The sequence below is a fragment of the Papaver somniferum genome, chromosome 11 (assembly GCF_003573695.1).
Source record: "Papaver somniferum cultivar HN1 chromosome 11, ASM357369v1, whole genome shotgun sequence".
In the NCBI taxonomy this organism is placed as follows: domain Eukaryota; kingdom Viridiplantae; phylum Streptophyta; class Magnoliopsida; order Ranunculales; family Papaveraceae; genus Papaver; species Papaver somniferum.
This window is the reverse complement of record NC_039368.1, coordinates 96,775,175-96,785,241: the sequence shown is the minus strand read 5'-3', so window position 1 is coordinate 96,785,241 and position 10,067 is coordinate 96,775,175. Positions and strand designations below refer to the sequence as shown.

Sequence of the window (10,067 nt, the reverse complement as noted above, 5' to 3'; positions counted from 1 at the left end):
AATTATTTTCTTGTTTGGGATTATTGATTTACTCTTTTGTAAGGGTTAAATTTTTTCGTCTGCAATATTATTGTAACAATCTTTAATCCAATCTTTTTTTATAGGTAAAAACAATATTATATTATTTTTTACTGTCGACATATTTATTTCATGAAATAATTTTTATATGTATATGCAGATGTATTTTAGGTGTTTAATGAGACAATATTACAATTTTTTTTTTAATATCAGCATTATCGGTAAGGTCTACGTGACTAAATTGACTATGGTGTAGTATCTTAAAAGTATTTGAATATATGTGCACTTAGATTATGAAAAAAGGTGTGCTTTGACTCTGAGATCTGAGAATCATTAAACGGACAGGATTTAACGGGAATCCTGATCTGGCGGTCATTATCGTCCGGATGGACTTATTGCTTGGACGGCCAGGAATGATAGGATAGGTCATGGGGAATTCTTTTTACGGCTAGGAAACTGCGAGAAATTCCGGGTTTGGAGGTCTGAAATCGTCTTTTTTTACCTGTCTCATAAAACTGATTTTTCTGAGATCCCTTCTTCTGCGTACTCAACTCTTCTTTGGTTCTTTACATCATCTTGAACAAGTGATTGCAACATCTGCATCTTTTTGTTGATTCGGATTCAGTAGTACTTGAAGGATTTGTAGGTAAGAAGAGATTTTTGCATAAATAATTTATTTCTGTCATGATTTTAGAAATTAAAACCTAGGGTTTGATATATTTGATGGTAATTTGGAGGTTTTCAATGTAGTCCAGCAAAAGTTTAAATTTGATGCAGTTGCCACTACCAAGACTACCTCAATCATCTCCAGTCTCCACCAACAAAACAGATGATATACAGATGATCGTTGGAAAAGAATCATTGGTCTCTACAGAGGTTATTGGTTTATTGACCTGCCCTGTGAATGCCCAGTCAATGACCAAACCTAATGGCCAGGAGTGCATGCTGCATGAAAAGATAATCCAGAACCTCTGGTATACTCGACCAAACTATCCACTTCTTTTAAATATTATGAGGCATCTTGTCCAAATTCACCCAAATATGTTTACTAATGATCTTTAAAATTGATGTTGTTGTTGATACATTGAAGCTCATACTCTGGTAGAGCTACAACGAAGGTGGACGATTTTTCTTCTTCCCAAATTATCATAGATCCTTTGTGCTTTAATTTAGGTAAACAACGATTCTTATTTTATATATGATTAGAGTATGCTTTGATTACATGTATGTCATCTAATCCCCTTATTCATGTTGATTCATAGAAGCTTGACAAATGTGGAAGTTACAAAGAGGCCTAATTGGAAGGAGTGCCGGAATTGAGAACTGACAATCGTGGGCTTGAGGTCTATGTTTGTGGTGAATATAATTTGCGTGCTTTGTTAGTTTAAGGTTTTGGATTTCAAGTTCATGTCTTTTCAGATTGTAAATTTGTGATTCAGAAGTGCTAATTGGCTATCTTCTAATTTGATACTGTATTTCTTTAGCTAAGTGTTCAGTACAATGAACACCATTTTCTCTCATTTCAGAGCTTGCATATATGTGCTTATGAATTTGGGACCTTCAAAGCCTCATAACTCCTGGAAATGTGTAGATGTTGCTGAGTGTTATGGTTGGGAACTCTGTTATAACTTCATATCTAAGTTAGTGATTGCCGAGCATTGTGTGATATGAGACAATTATTATCAGTTAACTTGAATTATCCCGGCAACTCAATATATGTGATTACAATCTGCCAACTTTAAATTAGCAGTAATATATAGTGATTGTTCTTAGGATCTAATCGATAAATTGGCAAGAATATGTAGCATAATTTGGGTAGGACATCTGCACATACAGATATCAATTGTACAATTAGAAGATTTATAATGTTGGCTTGCTTTCAATAGGTGTCGGTAATTGGCCAATCGGATTTAGGGCGTCACTATGTCTGCTCTTTGGTGATAACAAATCCCTTCATAATCAAGGTATATATAATGAATGTTTGAAATTTCAGTTCATTTAGAGTTCACTGTGTCTGCTCTTTGGTGATAACAAATCTGCACGTTCAGTCTTTTGGTTTGATTTTAAATCACTTTTTGATTTTCTTCAGGGTGTAAATTTTTGATTTTCTTCGGATCCGCGGGAGTAATTCGGGGCCGTTGATTCTGTTTTTGCTCGAGGTAATTCTTTTTTATGAGTTCGTTTATAAATTTCTTTCTCTGAGAATTCAAGACCCAGAATTCCGTTTTTTTGTTTAGCAAATATTAGGGTTTATAACTCCTTTATCTCAGACATTAACAATTCCCATGTTTGAATGATCGTTGCGCTGAAACCAATTCAAAGAGACGTCCTAGGTTTAGGCAGAGCAAATATTAGATGAGCTTTTCGGTTATAAATTTCTCTCGATTTCTTTCTCGTGTTCTTCGTTCTCGATTTTCTTCATGATTTTGTGTTGATTGCTTTGTATTCTTAATTTTTTGGTTGATGCCCGTCTCTCTCGAAACTATGGCACTCGAGGTTTATCATGCAGGTGTTGGTGATTTTTTATTTTGTTCAATGTATCAATAACCCAAATCAACTGTGATACACCGTTATTTATATTGGTTTTAGGTAACCAATCAATGAAGCCAATTTATACCCTTGCATAGCTTTGTCGGATTTTGATACACAGTTGAGTTGTTTGTTGGTTTTGTATATGGTGGTGACGTTGTATCTGGATAGAAGAGTGTTGTATTGGTCAACTTATGTGCTTCATTCAAGGCTGGGAAGAACGAACATGGATGGATGATTTAAGGTAATTCTCTACTGTTTGTCTCTCCTTAATATTGGGTATGAAGGTTTGTCAAATCCTGCTTAGTTTCGAAAATTGATACTAAATTGTTTTATGTTCGGATGGTTATCTCGAATAAGTCTAGCCAAAGTTCATGACATTGGCTGCGTTTATTATGGATGATCCCATAACAGATTTTTCTCAACTGTGGATTGCCGAGAGTTGCTGATGTGATGAGTTTTGCCTAAATTGATTCTGATGGATATTCGATTGCATTTACCTTCTACCGGATATCTGATGTGATTTTTTGGTTTTTGTTTTTCTTGGCAGGTGCTCGCATTCATTGGTTTACTTGCCCCGACTTTGGCTACGACAAGTACGGTTTACTGCCCCCTCTACTGTTTCTTTTTTGCCTGTAGTGAGCATCGTTGAAATTGGATTTTAATTGGTTATATGTCTACACTTTCAGTTCTTAAGAAGAACGAAAGCTCTAGCAAAGATTAATTTTAAGAAAAGAAAGGCAACCATTTTCCTGAGGAATAATGTGTTGAAACAAAATCATCCTAGATCATGAGGCGCTGACCCATGTCAATCCAAATGTCACTTAGCTCATTGTCGTCGGATCAGTGAAGTCCATGCCTGCAATCTTATGCTTATTGTCAGAAGTCAGAACCCGATGAGATACAGTCATGTATTGCCATTGGTAAATGCCTAAAGGATGTTAGCTTATACTTTTTTTTTTCTTTTATTGTCATTCTTTTTGACATCTTGAAATTCCCCTTTGCTTGGCTTTCTATTTGTCACTTTGGGAAAAGCAGTCCATGAAAAAATAGAATGATGATGATACTCACTGCTATGGGGAGTTTTGTTGGAGTTGTTTCGGAGAATAGGAGCCATGAAACTATGTAATTTTGGAAACTCCATTGTGGGGTGTGATTGTGAATGCACTAGAGTTCCAGTATTACATAGTTTGATGGTTTTTCAATCAAAAAGAATCTCTTTCAAAGCACTGTTTTAGCTTCTAAAATGTGACGGCTTGGTTTTCAACAGAACGCTAGCATCTCAGATAATGCATGGCTTAGGGCTGCCAGTGAGTTGGAATTGTATGGAGCAGTCTAGCGTTGATAATTCAAATCGCACATGAAAGGTACTATATAGTACCTATCTTCTGCCAAAAGACTTTTGGAGCATTAATAACTTATAGAGAGAACTGGGTACATTTCCTGCCAATTGTCATGTGATTGTATGTCGTATTTTATGTTTACACCTTGGATAGAGCTTAGAATTATAAAGTTCGCCTTTGTAAGCATGATTATTAAATGTTATTGGAATTTAACAACCCTGATTATCTTCAAGCTAATGCCAAAAATTCAACAGGTAACGTCTGTATGACTACGAAAGAGGTGATAGAAGAATGCAAGTTTTTCTGTTTCGCTGGCCAAGATACAACCTCAGATTGTATTACATGGAACATTATAGTCTTGAGCATGCATCAAGATTGGCAAGATAAGGCCAGAGAAGAGGTCATAAGAATCTGTGGGAAAAACCCACCTCAGTTTGAAAGTCTTGCCGATCTAAAGACTGTAAGTGTCCCAATTCATTCTGGATTTATAACTAAAACAAGGCTAAGAACTACAGTATCTAATCTTTATGTGAGTAATTCATCTGATAGCCGATCTAAAGAAATTTATACATTCCAGTGCTCAGAAAAAGCGTCAAAACTGGAAAGAAACGTCATATATGTTTAAATGCCAGATACTATGTTTTCTGACAAACTCTAACTGCAGGTAACCATGATCCTATATGAAGTTCACAGGTTACATCCACCTGTGATCCAACAACATGGGTGTACATACAAAAAAAGTGCAGATTAGAGATCTCAACCTTCCTGCTGGGGTCGAGATTATACTACCAACACTTACTATTCATCATCATCCTGAACTATGGGGTGAAGATGTACAAGAGTTCATACCAGAGATTCTGTAAGGGGAATATCCAAAGCGGCTAGAATGCCATCTTAGCTTCAGCAATGGCGAAGTTTTGCCCTATACAGATCCTTGGTCCCCATCCAAACGGAAAGAACGCTACTGGGCACCACCTCTATCTATTTACTGATATGCATATAAAGATTCTGATCAGGAGCATTATGAGGATCAGACTTCATCGTCGTTTCACCATCCCTGTAAATATTCAGATCTTCCTCTTTTTTGTAACTTCAGGTAACAAACTTTCTGCAAGTTGCGGGTCTTTAATATTATTAGGTATTGTTCATTGATTTAGATCTCACAAATTGTTAAATAGCTGGTTCATAAGCTACTAGAGTTGATGATAATTTGTTGGTTTACTTGGTATCTGTATTGAATCCCACATAAAGTGAGGTGTGATTTGGCCGTGGAAAGTAATTTTGGTGAATTGAATGAGGAACTTCATATAGTCTTCGTGATTTTGAATTTCTGAGGCATTTTAGCACCTTACCATTCTTTCGAATTTTTTAATTTCTATCCAATTGTTATAAATGTGATAGCAGGATCATGGAGCTATTTTTGGATATTGGACTTCTTTCCTAGAATTCAAACACGATTGATTCCGGTTCTAATTCAACTCTCTCTCAAGTATTTTAAAATTGTAGAAGTAGGTTCTCTATATTGATAAAATTAATTTGTGAATCGTCGAATATGTCCACAACCTCCAGAAGATCAGACACGTAGGAAATTTTAGAGGTATTTAAGCCCTGTGATTATTAACATTCCCCACCTTGGTTATTTTTTTGAATATTTTCCATTGTAAGGTATAGTTGTGATTCCTTCACATGTTACTGTTAGAGACTTATGATTAAATTAGAATGGGAGACAGACTGAAAACTGTGCGTATATATGTACATTTTAACAATATTGAATATAAAGAGATCACTATATATGCTCATGTTTTCTTAATGGAGAAGACCAGTGTATGGAAGTTCGTTGAATTTCAAATGTACGTATTAACTCTTTCATTACTAAGCACTAGCACCTTTGACCATTTAACTCACAAGTATGGTTTGGGTAAACAATTTTGTTGTTCTGTAATCATCATAATGTACAGAAAAGGTTGGTTTGCATAAAGCATTTGGGGAGAATGGGATCTGAGGGTATAGCTTTACTAGCAAAGTTGCTGGGGTTTTAATCCATATAGGCCTTCCTAACTATAATAATAATCCCAGTTGTACCACTACCTGTAGAAGCTGACTAATGCTACGTTATTTTACAATCTATGATGGGAATTTTCCTAATGTCAGTTCCCCAATTCTTTGTTCGTATTTAGAGGACTTTTACAAAATTATTTGTTGGGTTTATTAATCAATCAGTGATTACCCCTGGTTGTGATGAAAGAGTTAGTTTTTATGTTTGGTAACTACTTCTGTTTACTTGATTGGTGTAGGATATATTATTTGTGCCAGGGGCGGATAGGGAGCACAGATATTGCATTACCCCTGGTTGTGATGAAAGAGTTAGCTTTATGTTTGGTAACTACTTCTGTTTACTTGATTGGTGTAGGATATATTATTTGTGCCAGGGCGGGTAGGGAGCACAGATATTGCGTTTTTGTTATAATACAATATTGTGTCCCGCAGGGCTATGCAAGTGTTGGGAAATGATGGTCCAGATAACCATATGGATGCAGCTAATATATTCCAGCCCTTGCATCACGTTGATGGGTAGGATACTGTGGAATCCTGAGTTGGTTTCAGGGATAGCTGTATCGGTAATGTTGTTGTGTGAAGGTGGGTTTGTGTACTTTTTTCGGATTAAAGAGCTGCTATCGGTGCTTTTTCTGGAATCCTTCCATCTGTTTTGAATATCCCTAAAGTATTTTTGAGTTAATGATTAACCTTTTTTTGATAATAAAGTAAAATCCTATACTAGATTAACCTTTTTTTCTTACCTGTTCTACATTACATTGATTCCTGAATTAGTTTGCACCTAACATAAGAAGGTCAAGGGTGTATATGCTTTACATTGAACTCCAGTAAATATTGATTCTGAAAAGGAATTTACTATTTTGAAAGAAAAAAATCACTCAGCGTGAGTTTATAGTATGACTAACAACTTAAGAGTTTTTTTTTAGTTCCTGCAGGAAGCAACAGCAGCTAGGAATCTAATAAACTATTTGAATCAAAGATGCAGTCATCCATGTCCCAGTAATCCTTGAGTTTATCTTTTGACATCGTATTCGGATATACATGGCAAAGCACCAAAACGTCGACTCTCATCACACCAGAACAACATGAGTTACAGATAGCAGAAGTTATTAAACAAAGGTGAATATATTCATGTCTATTTAAGGGTTAGTCCCACCAGTTTTCTTACAGATTCATTCCATTTTCAGTTCCTTGATATGGTTTTCTACTTTAAGTAGTACCCATGCTACGATTCCTTGATATGTTACTATAATAACGAAATTATTAAACAACGTTTTTGTATATATTTTCTTTTTTCTGGCTACCAAAAGAAATGATAAAGGTTTTTTGCAGCTTTTTTCCGCGTTAAGTACAATCATAATTATATCTTGGGTTTTCCCTTCATGCCTCTGTTCTGTGCCTAAAATTTTCTTGAATTGTTTTTAAATCAGGGTAATTCCTGCTAATTTCCCAAAGATAAAACTCCCTTGACGAAATCCCAGGTCCCTTCTCGCACCACCGCTGATTACCACCACCTCCGATTATCACCACCACCAACCACCGATTACCACCACCACCAACCACCACCGTCGATTACCACCACCACCACCTTCGCTTATCACCACCACCGCCAACCATCGATTACACCCTTGGACTTTAAGTTCGATTTGATCGCAAAAAATAAAATTCAATTTTTTATAACCGAACTTCTTACTGATAACTAATTATAATAATCTTTACTAATCATTAAGTTCGGTTTTTGGTCGGGTAACCTAACTTTAAGTTCGGTTTGATTGTAAAAAATTTTTAATTTTTTTTGTAACCGAACTAAAAAGTTCAATTTTTGTAACCGGATTTTTTTACTGGTAACTAATCATAATAATCATTACTAATTATTAAGTTCGGTTTTTGGTCATAAATTTGGGTAACCGAACTTTAAGTTCGGTTTGATCGCAAAAAGTTTTAAATCTTTTTGTAACTATACGGTTTGATCGCAAAGAAAAAATTTCAATTTTTATAACCGAACTTCTTACTGGTAACTAATAATTACTAATCATTAAGTTCGGGTTTTGGTCATAAATTTGGTAACCGAACTTTAAGTTCGTTTTAATTTTTTTTGTGACCGAACTTTACAGTTCGGTTTGATCGCAAAGAAAAATTTCAATTTTGTATGTAACCGAACTTGTTACTGGTAATTAATCATTATTAATCATACTAATCACTAATCATTAAGTTCGTTTTTGGCGATAAATTTGGGTAACCAAAAAAAATTTAAAATTTCTTTCCAATCGAAATTTTTACTAGTCGCACCAAATATATAGTTTGGTTTGATCGCAAAGAAGTTTTTTATTTTTTTGTAATAGAACTTCTTAATGGTAACTAACCATTACTAATCATAGCAATCACTAATCATTAACTAAAAACTAATTAATCATTAAACTAAAACATTTAATTAAGGAGGGTAAGTTTGGTATTAAAAAAAACATTTCGATAAGGGATGACTTAGGATTATTTATAATGTCTTGCCTAAAATAGAATCATGGTCCCTAAAATAAAAATGGTTTTTTATTATTATCCCCGTTTAGTATGATACTACTGGAAAGTCGATGAGCTAGTTAACTTATGTACATCTTTTTGCCACTGATCAATTTGTATCCACATTCCCTTAAAATTTTGTTTGCGGTGAAAACAGTGGTAGTAGGCGGAACAGAAACCAATCTGAATGATCAAGTCTTTACCCATGTATTGTTGTGGAGAGTTCTTCCATGAACATCATGTATTCTAGCGTCGATGATGTTTATCAGCTGCAAGCCTGTGTTTCCCATTGGTTAACCACCACCACTAAAGAGTCCACCAACACCAACATTAGTACAAACAGCTCCAAGAACTACAAGAATTGAACTTAACCCCAGTAGTAATTCACCACTTTGAAACCAAGCAACCATGTACCCAGCTAACGGTTTTATGTAGGGGTGCATATACCCTACCCATACCCGCCAACCCTACCCTACCCGCCAGTTTTTTAACCGTATCCTATCCTATCCACTATTTGGCGGGTAGGGTGGCGGGTAAAGATTTTCTTAACCGCCAGTAAACGGGTAGGGTGGCGGGTATAGGCCATATCCTACCCACCCTACCTAGAAGTGCACATACCCTACTCCTACCCGTCAATCCTACCCTACCCGTCAGTTTTTTAACCGTATCCTACCCTATCCATTATTTGGCGGGTAGGGTGGCGGGTAAAGATTTTCTTAACCGCCGGTAAACGGGTAGGGTGGCGGGTATAGGCCATATCCTACCCACCCTACCCGTTGTGCAGCCCTAGTTTTATGTGTTATATTTAGAACAAAGCGTTTGGACTATGGCTTCAGTATTGGTTGATTTTACAAATGAAACCAAAAAAAAAAACGTGCCTGATTGATATATTATTACCATGCTGCATTCAAATTCTTGGTACCGTCTTTGATGAAACAAACATTCAGGTTTATTTGGAAAAACATGAGTTACAGTACATCATCATCTATTCACATCATCTATCAAAATATAGTCATTTGGAAAAACGCCATATTTTAGTTGTTAAAGTACTTAATTCCTAATATGATAAGTTAAATGCATCTTGATATATTTGGTTTGTTTTTGTAACGTCCCATTTCGAATTCTAGGTCGGCCGCCCTAAAATCCAAAGTGTGGCATACTCATGGACCTCTTTGCACACTCAAACCATCAAGCCAATAAATGGAGATTAGGTTATCGTATGGAGCACATTCACATAAAATCAAAAATAAAATAAAGTAAAATAAAGAATATTTTATTAATTTGAGATTGTAAAAAAAAATACAAGTAATCTTCGACGTGCAGGTCGATACCAAAAACAATGCTCAGAGTTTATGGAAAGAAACAAAAATTTATAAAGTCTTGCTAGCCACTTTGGCCAAGTAAACAGAATTCAGTTTTCAAACAAGTGAAATTGATGTTATAGGCTAGACGTTCCACCATAACGATACCTGAAAAACTTAGCAAGTTGGGTGAGACTCCATCTAATAGTAGATTTCAACATACTTAAATCCTCGGTAGAGAAAGTACAAATAAATAAGGTTGTAGCGAAATTTATCGAAGTTTTAAAAAATATTTGTATGAGTATAA

The 10,067-nt window shown here is 35.5% G+C and overlaps 1 protein-coding gene across 29 annotated transcripts; it reads left to right on the top strand.

The window, feature by feature from the left end:
- Window positions 1-370: 370 nt before the first annotated feature.
- LOC113322134 lies at window positions 371-7,276 on the top strand. Of its 29 annotated transcripts, none has more exons than XR_003347033.1 (16): window positions 371-664; window positions 769-992; window positions 1,109-1,191; window positions 1,284-1,361; window positions 1,545-1,627; window positions 1,905-1,982; window positions 2,108-2,177; window positions 2,608-2,791; window positions 3,098-3,143; window positions 3,237-3,470; window positions 3,818-3,914; window positions 4,145-4,350; window positions 4,555-4,986; window positions 5,295-6,269; window positions 6,378-6,527; window positions 6,881-7,276. XR_003347033.1 is itself a non-coding variant. In XM_026570156.1 (10 exons), the coding sequence occupies exons 6-10, from the start codon at window positions 4,797-4,799 to the stop codon at window positions 6,895-6,897; spliced, it is 516 nt and encodes a 171-aa protein (XP_026425941.1). In that variant the 5' UTR covers window positions 2,184-2,791; window positions 3,098-3,143; window positions 3,237-3,470; window positions 3,818-3,914; window positions 4,145-4,350; window positions 4,555-4,796; the 3' UTR covers window positions 6,898-7,276. The 29 variants fall into 29 exon arrangements, 1 of the variants encoding a protein (XP_026425941.1); XR_003347021.1 differs by having other exon boundaries at window positions 1,281-1,361; XR_003347024.1 differs by lacking the exon at window positions 1,545-1,627 and having other exon boundaries at window positions 1,281-1,374; window positions 5,295-5,356; window positions 6,204-6,269.
- The last annotated feature ends 2,791 nt before the right edge of the window (window positions 7,277-10,067 follow it).